The 20,492-nt window shown below is 33.8% G+C and overlaps 1 protein-coding gene across 1 annotated transcript in view; it reads right to left on the bottom strand.

Moving 5' to 3' along the window:
* Positions 1-20,492, bottom strand: part of COPB1 (coatomer protein complex, subunit beta 1) — a 35,042-nt gene that overhangs the window by 13,585 nt on the left and 965 nt on the right. The window contains exons 2-14 of the mRNA XM_010830574.1: positions 20,307-20,463; positions 16,574-16,803; positions 15,985-16,154; positions 14,167-14,281; positions 12,865-12,957; positions 11,018-11,155; positions 9,059-9,178; positions 7,584-7,691; positions 7,354-7,500; positions 5,927-6,072; positions 4,374-4,470; positions 3,137-3,297; positions 2,194-2,314 (exon numbers count right to left, since the gene is read on the bottom strand). Coding sequence (XP_010828876.1) covers positions 2,194-2,314; positions 3,137-3,297; positions 4,374-4,470; positions 5,927-6,072; positions 7,354-7,500; positions 7,584-7,691; positions 9,059-9,178; positions 11,018-11,155; positions 12,865-12,957; positions 14,167-14,281; positions 15,985-16,154; positions 16,574-16,803; positions 20,307-20,397 — 1,737 coding nt within the window. The 5' untranslated portion in view covers positions 20,398-20,463. The remainder of the gene's footprint in view (positions 1-2,193; positions 2,315-3,136; positions 3,298-4,373; positions 4,471-5,926; positions 6,073-7,353; positions 7,501-7,583; positions 7,692-9,058; positions 9,179-11,017; positions 11,156-12,864; positions 12,958-14,166; positions 14,282-15,984; positions 16,155-16,573; positions 16,804-20,306; positions 20,464-20,492) is intronic.

The raw sequence follows: 20,492 nt of genomic DNA, 5'->3' as shown, positions 1-20,492 counted from the left end.
GGTCACAATAACCCTGTATACGAGACAGCAAAAGAGACACTGATGTATAGAACAGTCTTTTGGACTCTGTGGGAGAGGGAGAGGGTGGGATGATTTGGGAGAATGGCATTGAAATATGTATAATATCATATATGAAACGAGTCACCAGTCCAGGTTCGATGCATGATACAGGATGCTTGGGGCTGGCGCACTGGGACGACCCAGAGGGATGGTATGGGGAGGGAGGAGGGTTCAGGATGGGGAACACATGTATACCTGTGGCGGATTCATTTTGATATTTGGCAAAACCAATACAATATTGTAAAGTTTAAAAATAAAATAAAATTAGAAGAAAAAAAAAAGAAATATACTTCAGAAAACTCTTACTTGAAATGAGGAAAAAAAAAAAATCCTTCAAAAATCCCTAATCTAAAAATAAAGTGTCTTATTATATGGCGGTTTGACTACATGAAAGAATCTAATGGATTATTATGGAACTACTAAATATTATTATGATTAGGAAGGGTTTAGAAGAGCATAGGGAAAATGTTATAAAGTTAAGTGAAACTACAATATGGTAAAACACAAAATGATCACTACTAGGGAAAAAGTGTTTCAAAGATAAAAGTCATAATAAACTCTTTCTGAGGAAAGGTTTTTGTTGACCTGAACTGAACTGAATGGAATCCTATTTTTGATGTTTCTATCTCCACTACAATATTAACAAGATTTGTACTTCAGTGTTTTAACCATGACTGATTTTTTTCTCATTAATTTTCATTACATCACTACTTATTTTAACAATGTGAAAAAGATATGAATAAAAATAAAATAAAAAACACTCAGTTTTACCACAAAGTGATTTTTTTTTTAATGAAAGCAAAGATTTTTTTCAGGCAAATGAAAGCTGAGAGAATTCATCTTCAGCAGACCTGCATTATAAGAATAATCAACTTCTTCAGGCAGGAAGAAAATATCAGATAGAAATCTGCATGTATACAAAAAAATTAAAAACACTGTAAGTATAACTTTTTTCTCATTAAAAAATATTTAGAAGAAAACTGACTATTTATATGGATGAATGGATAAACAGTAACAGCAGAATATTAGACGGCCTGAAAAAAGAAAGAAGTTCTGATAACACTATCATTCAAATGAACCTTGAAAACATTATGCTAAATGAAATAAGCCTGTCACTGAAGGACAAATATTGTATAATTCCATTTATAATAGGTGTGTAGAACAGGCAAATTTATAGAGGCAGAAAAGCAGAATGGTGGTGGCCAAGGACTAGGGGAGGGAATATGGGGTTATTGTTTGCTGGTTATTTCCAGTTTGGGATGATGAAAAAGTTCTGGAGAGGGATAGTGGTAATGGCTAACAATTTGAATGTACTCACAACACTGAACAGTACACTTAAAAATAGTTTAAATGGTAAACTTTATGTTACATGTATTTTACCATGAAGAAAAATATGAAAATAAACAAAGCAAAAATGAAAAAAAAAAACACAAAACCCAAAAAGGTACTTGAACTGTGTCCTGTTTCCAACTCTCAATTACTTAAAACTTGCAAGTATATCCCTTCCCAACATGAGTCTGGTCACTAGGTAAATAAGAAAAGGGAAAGAAATGGTACATATATACATAAAAGATAACTGACTATTTAAAGGAAAAATAATAATAACGCATCACAGTGTTGATTAAATGACACGCAGAAATAAAATATAGGACAATAACATAAAGGATGGCAGTAGCGGTTGGGTAGAACGACAGTACATTATTGTAAATGAGTATATAGTCAGAATGGTCAGAAGCCACGAAGAAGGTATGAACTGCAAAAATGGGAATATATTTAAGAGGCATTTCTAGGATAAAACAGACTATGACTGGCAGGATGAAGATGCTGGAGAGACAGGCATTTCCTTCACTGGGCTCTGACTAATCCCAGCAATCAGAAATAACTTCATAAACCCGTGTATCACTTCCACTGGACTAATCATACTGTGTTGTTATTACATTACTATGTCAATTTTACAATCATTATACTATATATCTATATTTCATTATATTACTGTGTCCATTTCCCCATTTAAAGCATAAGCTCTTTTATGACAGGAATTAAGCATTCATTCACTTTTGGGTCCTCACTGTTCAATGCATATAGCAGGCACTCAATACTCATTTTAGGTAAATGTAGAATAAATGAACTTACATTTTGCTTTTTCTTCTCCTGAACCAAAGCCACATAGCGCAAGGCAATCTTGGTCAGAGTTGTGGCAAGGGAGGCAGCAACAAAGAAATCTCCATCCAGAAGGAATCCTCTTAGGGGAGGTCTGCAAAGCAATCAAGGCAAATGAAACCCACCAACTTCTTAAGCAGCATGCAGCTTTTGTACAAATGACTCAAGGAAGCCTATTTCATACTCTCACTGCCACCCTTCGATGATAAAAATCTCCACTAGCTCCCTCTTTACCTCTCAGAATAAAAAAGGAAAAAGATTTTAAAAAATACATGGCTTTAACACATCTGCAATGTTAAAAGAGCTAAATAAATAAACAGAAAACTGTTAAAGGTGTATATTCATTTATTGCGTCCCTTTGGGTAGTTCCAAACCTCTTTAAGCCTCAAATTCCTCCTCTATGAAATGTGGCTAATCAACAGAATACTGTCAAAGACTATCAGAGACAAGCTATTTATTTAGTACAATGCCTAATACATAGTAACCATTAAAATTTTAGACATCGTCAAAATTTTCATCATCTTCACTATATAATTGGAGAGCAAATATGGAGGAAAACATCAAATTTTTTTTCCATCAATCAGAAGTGCAAAATCTTGAAAATATGTTTTCCAAATGTTATTTGGAAATAAAACTCAAATATCATTAGTTACCTCCACTTAGTATTTTCTATGTGAGTAAAGTAATCTTAGTTTAAATAGAACACAGTTCAATGAGAATATTTATTAGGAGCAGAGAATTAAAACTATTAACACAATTTCTGGAAGAAAGAACTTAAACATCCTTTTCCTTCCAAGTATCTTAAATAGTGAAGATTTCTATTTGGATCAAAAGAGTAAACTAATAAGAGAAAGAAGTCCTCTGACTGTTTTATACACAGAAGTATAGCTCGCAGGTCCCAGGTGCTGCAAATTACCTTTCTTCCTCTTTCTTGGTTGGTCTAGAACTGCTAAGGGCACTCTGAGTTGCATAGGTGCCCATCTCAGTTACCAATTTCTGAACTGGACCCACAGTTATTTCTTCTTCAGGTTTTAATTCACCAGCTTCTTTTTTAATCTCTGACTCTACAATTGGGATCTAAAAATCAAAAGGAAACATCAAATATCAGTAGGAAGCCAAACATATTTAAATATCCAATAATTCTTCCCCAATCAGGGATCGAACCTGCACTCCCTGCATAGGAAGTGTGGAGTCTTAACCACTGGAATGCCAGGGAAGTCACCCAACTTCCTCTCTTTTAAACCAAGTAGATACTATGCATTTATTTCTTAATACCAGTCTGCTGCTGCTAAGTCACTTCAGTCGTGTCCTACTCTGTGTGACCCCATAGATGGCAGCCCACCAGGCTCCGCCGTTCCTGGGATTCTCCAGGCAAGAACACTGGAGTGGGTTGCCATTTCCTTCTCCAATGCATGAAAATGAAAAGTGAAAGTGAAGTCGTTCAGTTGTGTCCGACTCTTAGCAACCCCATGGGCTGCAGCCTACCAGGCTCCTCCATCCATGGGATTTTCCAGGCAAGAGTACTGTAGTGGGTTGCCACTGCCTTCTCCATAATACCAGTCTATCATCTAATTTATGAGCTCCAAGAGTCGTCAATCATTATCTACCGACCTTATTATATAGATGAAAAACTTGCTGTCCAGTCAGGTTAAGGAAATTATATCCAAAGTCCCAGAGTTATTACTGGCAGAAGCAAGACTGGAATCCAGGTTCCTAACAAGCACTGTCCTTTCTATTCTACTATATGGGCTTGTTTAGATGAGGAAAATGCTGCCAGTTTTAGTACATAAATAGGTATTCTAAAGTCAGCCCTGTTCTTACAAGAATTCTTTTTTTTATAACACAGAGGATTAAGCAGAGTTTTACAATTCTTTTTCCTTTTTTAAAATATATAACCTTTTGTTCAAATAAAATTTTATCCAGAATGGTAAATACTACAGATAAAAGAACATGTGTTATCAATGCAGGGGAGGACAACTCCCCTAATTTCCCATTGACCAGAGGCTTAATTATCTAGGTAATTAAAATTTTTTCAATGTTCTTTAGCCCAAACACTAGTAAATAAAAACACAAAAGTAAATCACCACATAAAAGTCAGATTTACTAAAATAAAAATCACCACATAAACTAGCATTTATTAAAGTAAAACATACCTCCCCAAGGGACCTGCGGACCTCAGTCATCACACTCTGAATGTCTTCCTTGGTACTACAGTATTCTCCCAGGATCCACAATGCTCCTCGGTAAATCCTAAGGCAAGAATACAAGTTACGAAGAACTGACTCGGCTAACAAATTTTGAAGCAGTGATCTTTTTTTGTGAGTTTAAGCTTAAGGAAGAAAAAAATATTCTGCAGTTCCAAGGGACTATGGATGAAATGTTAAGAAAGAATATAACAAGACACTAAGTTTCTTTGATTTTCTCCTGAAGTCACAAGAATTAAAAGGAAAGTAAGTGTTTTTATTTAGGAACATTCTACAACTGGTAAACCCAGGAGTTTAAAAAATAAAATACCCAAATGTTTCCCAGACATGTGTTGTCTTTCATTTCAGACAGAATTTAAGGTAAATTTGATTTTATAACCTACCACTATTAAAAGTATGTATTATTTTTATATAAAAAGTAATTCACTGAAGAGGCAGGGATGCCAAATAGACCAATGAAAAAGGAAGGAATGCAGAGAATCAAAACAACAACAAAAAAAACCTCAAATAAAAGCAACCAACAATTTTCTAGTTAAAAATGTTGAAGTGAATTAAGTCTTCAGTCATCTTTTCCCTAAGATTTTCATTAAATTTATTCCAAAAAAATTCTAGAAACTGAAACCCTAAGAGGTTATGGCTCCCAAAAGCTAAACTTTGACATGATTTTTTTTTTTCCAGAAAGGAAACAAATCTTTCTCACTTCCATAAATCTCAATACATTTTCATATCATAAAACCAACATTGTACTCCCTTCTTTTCTATACAGGCAGATATAAGGCAAGGCTACTACAATCCATCAGGTGATTTAAATGAAGCAAACTCAGCTGCAATAGTCCTTTCTCATTAGCAAAGGCTATCTGAAGGGAAACATAACAGATTTAGGCTGTTATTTTCAATCCTCCACTTCAGTAAATGCTGAAGAGGGAATATAAATAATAATGGTATCCCCAAAATAATACCTTTTAAAAATATTTGCCTTATCAGATTATTCCTTGCAAGTGTATAAAATGCAATTGATACTTAATACTGATCTTGTAAGCTGCAATCTTGAGCTCATTTATTAGCTCTAATAGTTTTGCTTTATGTGCTGGGGTGGAGGGTGGGGGTAATTCTTTCCCTTGTTAATATGGTGGATTACATAGATTGAATTTTTTTAACTAGTCTTGCATCCCTGTAATAAGCCCACTTGGTCAAGGTACATAACAAAACAAATAAATAAAAATATGTTTCTTAGTCACTTTAGAATTTGTGATGCTTTAGAGGAAATGAAAATGGAGAAACCTATCTAAATCATACCTACCTACCAAAAATTTTTTTGCTGATAGATTATGGATTCACTAAGAGTGAGAGTAGGGGTGACATGTTTCTGACATTTATTTTGTCTCATTTTGTCTTAACTGTTTTAAGACAGCTCTCCTGTCTTATATTTTCTATCAACTTACCCTTAAAGACAGAAATTGGTAAAATGCTTAACTTTACATTTAAACAGATTTTAAACCTACTTGACAGATTTGATAGCATGAAAGACTTCAAGCATCTTCTCAACAATAAGCATTCTCAGGTTATCAAAGCGCTGAATGGCTTCACGAACAAACTCCAAAACATCTGCAGCTGCTGCTTCATTACTGTCACTGAGAAATTCCATTAACTAAAAGAATAATAAAAAGGGATAGCAATTACACATTTTCAGAAAGAAAATTACCTATTACCTAAGGTTAATAAGTAAACTGAACAAGTTTACAAAGAAAATAAACAATACTTCTCAAATACACAGCAAAATGTAAGTTGAGAGACAAGTCCCATTATGTAAACAAAGGCATGATGACTCTTCAGTTTACCTGCAGCGAAGTTTATTACAAAACACACGATAAAACTGAAGCTAGAGGACTTCCCTGCTAGTCCAGTGGATAAGAATCCACCTGCCAGCACAGGAGACACAGGTTTGATTCCTGGTCCAGGGGTCCAGGAAGATCCACATGCCTTGGAGCAACCAAGCCCGTGCACCGCAACTACTGAGGCCCATCACCCTAGAGTCTGTGCTGCGACAAGAGAAGCCACTGCAATGAGAAGCCCACACACGACGACTAGAGTAGACCCTGCTCGCTGCAACTAGAGAAAGCCCATGTGCAGCAACGAAGGCCCAGCATAACCAAAAAAACAAAAACTGAAGCTGGAAATCCACAATTCAAAATAAATTAACTGCAGACACACAAAGTTGTAACTAAAAGTAAAATCACTTTAGAGAAAATTCAGAACTCAAAGTCAAAATTTCAAATTACAATAACATACCTCATTTGTCTGACAATGACAGAAAGAAAAACATTCTTGGTATGCTAATTTTTCCTCTAAATCCTTCAAATTTAAGAGATTATCTTAATTGATTATCTGAAAGAAACTTATTTGCCCTACTGATTGATTTATATACACAGAATATTTTACTATAGGTAATAGTAACAAACATTAAGGGCTTCACTCATAGCTCAGTTGGTAAAGAATCTGCCTACAAGGCAGGAGACCTGGGTGCGATCCCTGGATTGGGAAGATCCTCTGAGAAGGAAACAGCAACCCACTTCAGTACTCTTGCCTGGAGAATCCCATAGACAAAGGAACCTGGCAGACAGTTCATGGGGTCACAAGAGTCGGACACGACTTACCAACTAAACCACCACCAACAAACATTAGTTATAATAGTATATGGAGGTATATTTGTCATTATTTTTTGTTGTTGTTTTTTCAGTGAAGATGTGAGAGAAAGAAGTCAGAGTTCTTATCCTTTTGAGCTTAGTAGCAGACATAAAGATCTCTTCTGACCATGAGATTTAGTGATTATAAAAAGCTGAGATTTCTAGAATTTAACTGTCAAATAACTAAAATTTCCTAATTCTTATTTTCAGAGAATTTCAAAATTGAGATCACTGAAATTACATACCACAGGAATAACATTTGCAGCCATATCTGGAAATCGGACAGAACAGGAATGCAATGTTCGCACAAGGAGTTGTCTGTATTTGTCAGTATCTTCATGCTCTGACACATTATTTGTTTTAATTACTTCCTTCTTAAGGACAATAACCAGCTGTAGAACAAAGCAAAAATAAGTGAGAATGACATCATGTTTGGCTTCATGGCTTACAAAGTGCTGTCAGAATTTTGTTTTACCTCTTCAACATTCCTAGAGGAGACAAGATCCAGTGCTAACTGCAGGGTCTTCTTGCGTACTTCTAAGTCTGGTGTGCTCAAAACTCTTAGGATGTCCATAACCAGATCCTAAAAAAGAACAGAAATAATCTAGAATTAATATCAGTATTTCTGGTCACAAGAAGAAAATCTTAACTGTAGAATAGAGGGTTCTATCATGACCTTAATTCTATGATCAATAATAAAACCACTACTGTTGGACAAAACAGATAATTTGAGTTGCCTGATGTAAGGCAACATGAAGTATGTAATATCACATATGATGCATTCAAACTGAACACGTTTACTCTGACTCTGTCAAGCTTTAGCTCAAACGTGCAGTTTATAGGAAATACAGAAGTCAGAGCAACCAGCTAAATGACACCGAAAAAAGTAACCAGATACATCCAGAAGGAGTCTCTCAAACAAGTCAGTGTTCTGAAAAAACGATACTGCTCAAATTAAGAGACTTAAGGAACCACACATGACAATTACATACATCACAACCAAGTGTGATGTATGGCTATAAATAGGAAAAATCAAACGAAAAGGGTGTTTTAAGAATATCTGGGAAAATTGGATGATTCATTAACAATTTTGTTAAGTGCGGTAATGTTATTTTGGCTCTGTAGGAAACTATTATTTTAAAGAAGGATACTTAAAATTCTATAGCAAATATTTTTAAATATAGCAAAACAAAATATTTCACTTCTTTAAAACTTTATATTTTTAAAAAATTCTGATAAAAATGTTCTAAAATTTTTAAGGATAAACTCCTCTATAACCTTCACTTATACATACCAGTTGTTAATAGCTCACATTTGCTGTGTCTTATTCTCTATACTCCTAAACGTTTCACTGTATACCCAAGAATAAGACAAATTTCGTATATAACACAAATATAAAATTTAGAGAACTTAACACTGATTAACGATACTATTAACTAATACAGAGTTTGCATTCACATTTCTCCAACTGTCCCAATAATGTCCTTTTAGAAAATGTTTTTGTTGTTACTCTGATCCAGGATCAGCATTGAATGTAGCTTTATTTTTATCATGGGGCTTTAGTTTTACAATAATCATTGTCACAGATTAAACAGGTATATTGATAATTTTCTAGAATCTAATCATCTTTCATTCTCAGTTGGTGTTAATTACTTTGCAAAAAACGTAAATTAAAACTAAAACAAATATATCTCTACTGGTAAGAACACCAAGTGCAGTACAAATAGAAAAGATAAAAGGTAACACATTAATTCATGTTAGAAATTCCTTTTAATAACAAAGACAATACCACAAAAGGCTACGCTGCTTCAAGAGTTATACCTTAGTTGACCAAAATTTAAACTGCCAAAATCTCCAAGCATTTAAGCTAACCAAGATGAAAAGTATTGGGAATTATTTCAATTTGTAAGAAGATTCTATTTAGGATTTCTCTGTTTCAAAAATATTTACCTGTAGTACTCGTTCATGAGCAGGATGTTCTTTTAATTCTATCAATCGATCTAGAACTATAAGCTTTACATTGTTGTCACTCTCCTTAATAATTAAATCAATGTAACACTGAGCAGCAGCCTATGTAAAAAAAAGAAATACATTTTAAGAACACATTCATCTATCTTAAACATAGAATCTGAAAATAAGTAAAGCCTCCAAGAAGCCAAAATACATTCACTATCCTGCACTGAAAATTTATGCATTTTTCTCAGAGGAATGTGTCCCTCTACTACCCAAGTTCTAACAAATTTCATTATTTTTTTAAATTACAAAAAACTGGAAGCATCACAAATTAAAAGGATGAGAAGAGGCTGTTACAGGTAGGAACCCTCATTAACAGCCAAAAATTAAGGGCTGAACCTAAGGAATAAGGCAGAAAAAAGCAGATAGAGAATCCCAAACAGTTTAGCTACTGAGCAACTTTTAGTTTAGGTACAAACTCTAACCCACTTGCATTATAGAACAGAAAAAATCAAGAATATAAAGATGGCTCTGAGTCATTAAAAGCAAAGGACAAAGAAATCTGAAAGAGCTCCTAATGGCTAAAGCTAGGACAATTTGATCAACAAAATAATAATATTAGATTATAATCCATAGAATAAAACATCCATACTGATATAAAGAAGAAAAGGAAGGAAAGAAGGAAAGGAGACAGTGAGGGAGGGAAGAAGGGATGAAGGAGAATGGACAGCTCCTCCCTGCAGAACTCCAAATAATAAGTGTAGAATGAGGCTAACAAAAAATCACCATTAGAATATAATAGAAACTGCTGTAGAAAAGATCTACTGATATGTGCTAAAACTAGTTGGGTATAAGTCTGAGGAGAAATAGGATATTTGCACAGTTTCTAAGTATGTTCTCAAGATATTTATTGATTACAAAAGGAAAAATCATAAGTCAACAGTAGAGAAACCTGACAGAGACCACCTTAATCGAATGATCAAGGTTAACATCACCAGTAATAAGGTATATCAGTATCATGTAGGATAGGATACACTGAGAATGGTGTACCACTTCTGTGGTATTTCCCTAAAATATTTGCACATTAAACTAATGAGGAGAAAATGCCAGACAAACCAAAATTAAGAGATATTTTACAAACAAACTGACCCAGTACTCTTCAAAAGTATCAATGTCATGAAAAACAAGGAAAGGCTGAGGAACTGTCACAGACTGGAGGACAGTAACACATGATAACTTAGTGTTACATGGGATCCTGGACTGAATTCTGGGACACAGAATGAACTTTAGTAGGATAACTGGTGAAAGTTGAATAAAGTCTATAGTTTAGTTAACAATATTGTTCCAATGGTAATTTTAATTTTGACAACTACACAATTGTTATGCAAGACATGAACATCATGGGAAGCTGGGTGAAGGGTAACGGGAACTTTGACCTATTTTTGCAACTTTTCTGTAAGTTTAAAATTATTTCAAAATAATACATTAAAAAGAATTTTTTAAGTATTGGTGGTAAAAGCACTAAATTCCCCTATTTGTACAATCTGGGTTTTTACAATAATTCATTCTATGAATAGAGTAGGGTTCCTCACATAGTCTTGAGAAAGTACATTAAAGAGTTTCATTATTGAAAACATTCACTGGAACCTTTTTAGGGTCCGTCATTTAGGATTCAGCATCGATTTCCCCAGATCTAGTTCTTAATGTGACTGAAGTATAGGGTGGAGATCTTAAAATACCAGTTTCAGGCTCCAGAAACTAAAAATACTGCTATTCTGTCACTTTTACTTTTTATATACATACGAAAGCAAAAAGTAAGAAAAGAAGGTTGGACTACATTGGAAATCAAAGAATTTTCTAAAATTTGTAGTTGATTGTAACGTCACTAAATCAAAAGTGAGAAGACAGCATATCTATCGTCTAACTGGCACACAGACACACAAAAAAGGACAGGACCTTGATGGCAGTAGGTGCACTAGAGAGTGTTACTAATGTTCCAGCAGCTTCGTATTTCACAGCAGGGCTAGATGACTGTAGTAAGTTATAGATGCAGCGAATGAAACGAGCCCTTTCTGATGGATTAGCATGACAGACCTGGAGAAGAAAACACAGGTTTCAACTGAATTCAGGAACACGTGCTTTCAAACACATTCTTAAAGACAGATGTCAGCTTATGGGATATGCTGCTGCTGCTAAGTCGCTTCAGTCGTGTCCGACTCTGTGCGACCCTATAGACAGCAGCTCACCAGACTTCCCCGTCCCTGGGATTTTCCAGGCAGGAACACTGGAGTGGGTTGCCATAGTTTTCTTCATTTGAAAGCTAAGAGATGTCCGCCAATGCAGGATGAGACACCGTGATACAACACTGGTAATTTCAGGAAGAAATAGATTTTACTTCAAATAACCAACTGTTACAGCTACTCATTCATTCAATAATAATTTATATTTCCACTTTTTCATAAGAGATTTTCAGATGGCTTATAATTAAAGACATGCACACTATACACAAGACATTAACCAAGTAACTAACATGCATACTGTAACAGGTATTAAATTTGGTCCTACATTTCTATTCTGGATGTCACATCAAAAAGGTAAACATGATGTATTATATGAATTTCAATAGATAATAATAGAAAAATACTAGCTTTTTAATAAAGCAAGAGCACTTCTTTTTCAAGTACTACTATCGCACTTATTATTTGGGACCATATTCAATGTTGAGAAGACAATTAACATTTTCTATTCCATTCTAAATGTATCTTAATACTTTTACCTGTGAAGTAAATATTTCTTATTTTTTCTCTTTTGAAGTTAGCATTTGTTAGATTTTTCTAAAATGTACACAGTCAAATCTCTATTACTCCACTAAGACTCAAAACCTCTTTCCTCTTACTATAACCTGGACCCTACTAGACAAAGAAGTCATTGGACAGCAGAGAACTCCTACTTTTGAGAATCTCAGGGGCATCCCTAAACCATACAGATGAATTACATTTATATATTTACATATGTAATATTCATAGTTCTGGCTTCATCTTAAATGTCAATTCACAATGACTGGATACCCTGTGTTGAAAGAGGCCTCTCTCCTGCAGAAGCAAAGAGGATGTAATGAGTTAGCAGGGTCCGCTATGTATTATGTCCATGCCATTCTATGCAATAAAAGTCATTCCTAACATATATTTTTGTTGGCCTCCAATGGTATTAATAGTAAAACTGGATGTTACTGCATCTTTTATTTTCTCAGAATATTAAGATACAATCGATTTTTTGAAGGATATATTGAATTAAAATGTTGTCAATAAAGTACTTCATTTTAAAACCCAAATCTCTGATCAAGTTTTAAAATTCCTGTGAGTCAATGGCATAAAATGTCATATTAACATATTTAAAATCTTTCTATTCTCTTTTACAAACAAGGAACAAAAATATATTTAAGATTTTTTTCTGTTTGTCTTTAGATTTCCAAAGTAGTTGGGTATGTATTCAAAAAAAGATCTTGACTTTTAGTTCAAAGCCTAATTCACAGTCAATTCAGTGACTGAGCAGTACACCACAATTTCTTCACATATGTATTGGGTCAAACCGTGAATTTTTCCAGAATTCTTTATGGAGATTTAGAAAGAATGGAAGAATTTGGAAAATATGACAAACCAAAGGGGGTAGGGAAGACTTTAATAGCCCATGCTGCAAAATATTTCTACTGTTAAAACATGTTACCCCATCAATTAAGTTGTGCCCTCAAGATTGTTTAACCTTATCTCAAACTCTTAATTTTACCCATTATAGATTAGTTTTACCTTATAAATTAGTTCAACAATAACCAACTGAAGAATATCTCCAAATGTCTGAACTTGATCAATACAAGTACTTAGGTAATCCAAAGCTCGATCCTGAAAAATTAAGAATATATTTATCAAACTCAACCTCATTCAATAAAAGGACTTAAAGAACTTTAAAAAACATACACAACTAAACCTAAAACAAATGAGGAAATCAGGGCAAAGAAAAATTAATTGAAGGAAAAAAATAACAGTTAACACATAAATAAAAGATACAAAGTCAAATATATTTTCTATTAATAGAAATGGGCCACAAATCTAGCGTCAAGAATTTTACAGCAGCAAAACTAAGGAGAAAAACACTATGTATTACCTGATTCGGGGTATCTACACAACCTAAACAAACCAATTGCCTATGAGTACAGTTATTCCTATTTCTGAGACCTAAAATAAAAATCTGATTCTCACACCCTTACTATGTAACATAGAGAACATACCTATGGTCTCATCAACATCTCTACAGTAAAAGTATCAATAAATTTTATTCAAATTCTAATTATGTAGGTAAATAGCATAATACCAAACACACAGGTCAATAAAACCACTGTACAAAAGGACAAAACTCTGTGGCCCAAATAATCAGCATTCTTATAATCTTGTTTACAAAGATAAAATGATAGCATCTAGATTTCAGAAGAATGGATAGAGTCCATTATTTTTCAGTCTTCATGCATATTTTGATAATAAATACTGGATGGCAAAAGTTCCAAGATTCAATGCCACCAATGTGTGCAGAATCTCTGCTAAGCAGCAGAAGAATAAACTTTAATTACCAGCAGAGCTGGATATAGGGCTGACATTTACTTACGAAGTTTGAAAAGCCTAACAAAAACATACATCTACATTGAAGTCCACCCTCTTTCAAAGCTATGGCTCAGGACAGACCCTATAAAGAACTTCTGTTTTTCTCTATTAAACAATTTTAGATCTTTACCAACAGAAGGAAAAATAAAGCCCCAAACCTGGGTGCCAAAGCATATGGCAACAATAATTTCAATCCGGAAGAACTGTAAAATGGCTGTTATTAAAAATGTCTGTCTGGTGTTTACTTAAAAAAAGAAAAGAACACATACATAAGCAATATACCACAAAACGAATTTTTTAAACTCTGTTTTTATATAAATTAAATTCAAAAATCTAAAAAAATCAAAATAATACAAATCATATGTACTACAAACAAAATTACTAAAAACCTGTGTCTGTAATATCTTTAATTCTCATTTAAATAGTCATAAAAGTATTTTTTAAAAAGTACTTCACCTGATCTGCATGAATTAGCATCATAAATGCATTTCTTTTGCAACTTGCATCCTTCTCATTCACCAGGAAATCATGGATCAATTCAGGAGCATCCGGTATAAGATGTTCAAAGTTTCTTCAAATAAAACAGGTAATATTCATATTTAGCAACTCTCTGGACTCTACCAAAATTAACCTTTATCAAACCTTATACCACTATTAATTGTTTTGCTTTTTTAAACTTTAAATCAATTAGAAAATTGTGAGGATGAATCAGAAATTTATATCTTCATCTATTTATCGAATTGTTTTTTAGTTCAAATTAGAGAAAGCTGATTTATTCAACATGCTATCTATCAACTGGACAGCTCTAATAATTCTCTTTCATATACTTTAGGGCTATAATATTGATGCTCATAATGACAACCTTGAGGTACTGAAAGATCCTACATTAAGGATTATTGGAGGGACTTCTCTGGTGGCCCAGTGGCTAAGACTCTGTGCTTGCAATGGAGGGGGGCCAGTGTTCAATCCCAGGTCAGGGAGCTAGATCCCACATGCTACAACTAAAGATTCTACATGCTGCAGCTAAGCTCCCATGCAGCCATACAAATTTTTTAAAATATTAAAAAAAAAAAAAAGAATTATTGGAGAAGAAATAGTCCCTTCTATTTTATTATTTATGCACTGTATTTATCTACTTTTTACTTTGAAAACTTAGAAGTGTTTGTAGTATACAGAACAATGAACACCTGCTTAATAAAAACCATCCCCTAGCTTTTTTTTCCCCTTAACTTTAACAATAATTAATTCATAATCATTTTGGTTTCACCTATGTCTCACTTCCTCTCCTCCCATATTATTCTGAAACAAATCCCAGACCACTTAACATTTCTTCTGTAAATGTATCAGTATGCTTCTCTAAAATTAAGAACTTTCTTTTTAAACTAACATTATCATGTAGTAAAAACTAATAATTTCTTACTATCATCATATAGACTGTTCAAATTTCCAGTTGTCCTATAAACATTATAATTTTTGTGTGTGTACTGTAAGTTTAAATTCTGAAATCTGTGTAATCTGTAATGATAACTTTCAAAGAACTCTACATTATTAACCAGACTACCACCTTCCTGAACAGATAGCAAAGTCCAATATAACAGTGAAAGAACTGTGAAATTACTAAATTATTGACTATTAAAGTACAAAGATGTTTATATAAATTACATCCTAATTCTAAATAGACTGACACCAGTGACTGTAAAAACCAAGCATTCCAGCCTACTAACTCACTCTTTTAAAGTTCAAACTTTAAAACTGCCTTTTTAGAACTGCTTTTTAAAGTCCAAAATTTTCAGTTTTCTAAGAACAGGAATCAGCTGAGAACTGCAACACTTCCTATTAAAAGGTTTCCTCCTTAAGGCCTCTAAGTATAAAAAGACAAGACCCACATCCCACAAAAAGAGAATTCTAAAATAAGGTCAAAACCTCAAAGTTATGGGCTAAGCAAGTCAATAAATTAATTAGCTTGGGTTGGAGTACTAAAATTGAGAAAGACAGGTAGAGACGTAAACTGGACAGCATACAACCTGTTTAAACGGGGCCCCTGCCATTCACTTCCAGCAGATTACTGTCATGCAGAAACCAGGACCTGGTGTTGCCAGATCTTTTTGACTTTTCAATGTTAACAACTTAATGATAATAAGGAAAAATGTTCAGGCTAATCAAAACATATTTGCAAGGTACATAAAATCTGTAAGGAACCACTCTGAAACTTCTTCTGGTCTGAAAGACTAAACAGTCCATACAGAAGTAAGCTAAAGGAGGACCTTTGTTTACCTATAGATAGTATAGATGGCCAAAACAGCATTTCTTCTAACATAGCTGTGTCGATGCTCCAAACAAGCACGGATAGCTGGCATTAAAGGTTCCAGTAATTCTGCCTCTTTCAACTTGCAAAGAAAACGAAGAGTAGATCCTCGAATAAATTCATTAGGATGCTGAAGATCCTGATATAAAAATCAAATATGAAATGCTGAGTCCAGTATTTTACAAAAAACCACAACGTTTAAATACAAAATTTTTCAATAAAAAAAAAATTAGGAAGTAGGTTTCAGGACAAACACCTAGATTATTATACAATTTCCATCAGACTCCTATAGATTAAAGCAATTTTTACTTATCACATCAATGTCTTATATTCTATGTGTCGCTGTTTTTTATTAATAACACATAAAAATGCATGGACAGTAACTGGAAAAAAGCAACAATAAAACTTTTCACAATAACTTTTTACAACTTCTGCTTCAAATCTAAAACTTACATTTCTGAGATTTAATTTTAAAAATTAAAACAGAGCCCACACCACCAACTTTACAATTATTTAAAAATCAAAGCAATATTTGGAAATAATTACGGTTTGGTTTACCTTTCTATATGCATCACAAACAAGGATCATTTCATGTAAAAGCCTCCCATCTGGAGTTGTTTTAGGAACAATTTCCCAAAATACCAGAAGTAATTTTTTGATGGTATGATCCTGAAGAGGTAGCACAAAACGAATGATGGTCATCAGAAGTCCAGGAAGTTTTTCACCATTCAGAATCATAATGATTACTTTCTTCAAAGCTTCAGTCTTTGACTTCACGTCTCCTTTTTCTGATTAAAAAAAAAAAAACCAACATTTTTTTAAAAGCACAATTATTTTAAAAGAAAATTCCTCAGATAATTTTAAAAGCAATTAACAAAATAAAATATGTTCTCACTTTATCAGCAGCAATAGTAATAAAGGTACCAACCCAAGTGACAAGGGTTTTCCACCTGGCTCTGCCAAAAACAAGCTGTATGATTTTATAGTCATTTATCTCTGAACCTCATGATTCTTTACATATAATAGAAAAGCACTGGATTAGATCTTTGACCCCAAACCAATGGAGTTAATGTGGAAGCCATGAATCTATAGGTGTACCAAAAAATGTGTATCTCAAACACACCTGTAGCTATTTTTCAAAATGTAAACAGATACATTATGTGCTTTGGAATTCAAAGTAGCTTTTAGTCAGTACCTATTTTCTAAACCAAAGTTACAGTCACTATTATGAAGGGTGGGGATGGGGATAAGTGACCTTTTTTAACATTAGGAAGAACCTCAAACTCGGAAAAGTTGGGAATTAACACACTAGATTAATTCCAAAATCTCATCATATTTCTACAGATTATAAAACTTCAGAATCTTTGAGAAATTACCTAAAAAATTGGAGGAAAGTTAAAATGTACTGGATCAGCAACCATTATTTATTATTAAGGATGACACATTTAAGATGTTAGTTTACTGTTACTTAACCTAAAAATAAGTGCTCTATGTTATGCAAAACAATCTATAATTTCACATCATTATTGCATACTGAAGAATTTATGGTTAAAATCTTCTGGATCCAAAATTTGAAGGCAGAAACGTAAGAGACAATATACTGAATACTGATGAATTTAAGGTATGCATTAAAAATGCAACACAGGACTCCCCCATGGTATAATGCATAAGAATTCACCTGCCAATACAGGGGACACGGGTTCAAACCCTGGTCCAGGAAGATTCCACAAGTCTCAGAGCAACTAAGCCTGAGCCACAACTTCTGAGCCCAAGTTCTAGGGCTTGTGAGCCACAACTACTGAAGCCAGTGTGGCTAGAGTCCATGCTTGTCAAGAGAAGCCACTATAGGGAAAAGCCAGCACACAGCAACCAAGAGCAGCCGCCATCCCAACCTCCCCACAGCCATAGAAAGCCTAAGCAACGAAGACCCAGTGCAACCAAAAATAAACAAATAATGTCTTTAAAAGAATCGAACACAGTGAGGGTTACTGCCAAAGTTATACCGTAAGTGTCAATGTGAAGTGAAAAAGTGTTATGCTCAGTTGTGCCCGACTGCCCAACTCTTTGCAGCCCCATGCATGGCAGCTTGCCAGGCTCCTGTGTCCATAGAATTCTCGAAGCAAGAATATTGGCATGGGTTGCCATTCCCTTTTCTAGGGGATCTTCCTGATCCAGGAATTAAAAGCCAGGTTTCCCATATTGCAGGCAGATTCTTTACCATCTGAGCCACCAGGGAAGCCTTATAAGTGTCAATATTTTTGTTTAAAACAGACTAACTTCTTATGCATCTCTCCATGCTTCACAGTATTATATCTCCTGCTACACATGGAAAAAAAAACACAAAAAACTGTGTGCCATATCAAATCAAGAAATGAACAAATGTAAAAGGATGAAGTTAAGCATTAATCTGGGCATACCTTCAGTTTTTTCTTTTTTTTTTTTTACTATGTATTTATTCATTTGGCTGCTCTGAGTCTTAGTTGCAGCATGTGAACTCTTAGTTGCAAGATGGGATCTAGTCCCCTGATCAGGGATCAAATCCAGCCCCCTCTGCATTGTGAGCATGCAATCTTAGCCACTGGACTACCAGGGAAAATCCTGAAAAATCCATTTGTAACTAAAGGTTTAAAAGTTTTAAAAGTAAGTTTATTAGTAAACTTGAAAAAAATCAACACCATTTATTTCAAGTTCCCCAATCCTTATTTCCATTTATTATAACAATTCAAATTGAGGTGAAGAATGCTTCTTTTCACATCCTCAAAATTTTCAAAGCTTCTTCTCTTTTATGAAAAACAGAGTTTTAAATATCAATTTAATTCACCAAAATATACTCCAGGAAATGTAGAGTCATCAGGGCTCATATCCAGTGATCAAAGGTAAAGTGAAATTAAAGCATATCAGTGTTTCACCAAACAAAACTATTTGTTATTCAAACTGAAAACTATTTCTAAATCTTTTCATCTCAACTCCACTGAAATTCAGTAAAAAATAAACGTAAAATTCAACACTACTTATTTATTTACTTGGTAGGTGAAGTATAGTTAAGAAAAGAGTATTTTTACAGTTAAGGACAAGTTTGTCCTTTACCTTATCATCCACCAATAAACTTAAGTATTTGGGGGTTTAAAAGTGAAAAACCTTTAAATTATGAAAATTTGAAGATTTTGAAATTAGAAAAAAAAAGTAATGAAAGTTTATTCAATTTTTATTCCATTCTACTCTCTTACATGAATATAGGGGAAAAAAGGAAATACAGTATGTGTGGCTTTTGTAAACGAAGATCAGCTTAAATGCCATAAAAAAATATTTATTTTTCCTTCTCTAGAAATAGGCCTCAATAGAAACCGAATATTATGTAACCTAAAATCACAAGGTATTCCATTACTGCTGATTAAAAGCAGGAACATGCAACTAAAATATTATCTCCTTTCAACCTGTAAATTATCTTCTAAAAGACACTATCAAGATTTGAAGCATAATTTTCCCTCTAGTCTGTTTTAAACGGTAGTTATCAGTTTAAGTAAAACTTATTTTTATTAGTTCAATTAAGCAAGAATTATTATCTTGGAATGTGCATTACTTTAAAAATTTTTTGACAGAATCACTCACAAAAAGGAGATACAGTACACACTTTTAACATTCAGAAATAACGTTTTTGTTTTCTTCTTTGCATAAATGCTTTAAAAATCAAAAGCTTAAGTGTTTCTGAGAAAACATATATATGTTCCAGTGTTGACTTCATTTGTTCAACAGGCAGTAAAACAAAAAGAACAAGCCACATAATATGAAGCTAAGTGCACATGGAAATTAAAACATTCTAATACACACTCTCAATCTGTTATCTACAGAGAACTGTCGGCTACATTTAAACAAGCCACTATGTTATCTTAAGGAATAGCTAAAAACTAAACCACTACATGTATTTAGCTGATATAGCCCACCATGATCTACGGAGAAGGCAATGGCACCCACTCCAGTGTTCTTGCCTGGAGAATCCCAGGGACAGGGGAGGCTGGTAGGCTGCCCTCTATGGGGTCGCACATAATCGGACACAACCAACTGAAGCAGCTTAGCAGCAGCAGTATCAGCACCATGATATAAGCTAAGCTGAGATGTTCTTTTATTTCCAAAAACCAATACTGCACGCCTAAAGTAACAAATTTTCATTTTTAGCAAGACAAAGTTTTATTGAAGAGATCTTTAAAAAAAAAATAAGTATTTCTAATTATAAAGGAACTTGAAATGCAAGTGAACTTTTTACTTTCATTTTCAAAATATTACCAACATTTACCTAGATCATTTTTTAAGCTAATTTCAGACGGTGGTTCTGAATCCATTGGCACGTTAATTAACGTATAGCAGACGTTCTCCGCAGCCGTCATGGTTCCCGGTTACAGCCTACTCTCGATACAAGATTTAAAGATAACAGATGCCAAAAAAAAAAAAACCTAGAAAAAGAAATATAAATATATTAACG

The sequence above is a fragment of the Bison bison genome, unplaced genomic scaffold (genome assembly GCF_000754665.1).
Source record: "Bison bison bison isolate TAMUID 2011002044 unplaced genomic scaffold, Bison_UMD1.0 scf7180017864518, whole genome shotgun sequence".
Taxonomy (NCBI): Eukaryota; Metazoa; Chordata; class Mammalia; order Artiodactyla; family Bovidae; genus Bison; species Bison bison.
This window is presented reverse-complemented; position numbering and strand designations above follow the sequence as displayed.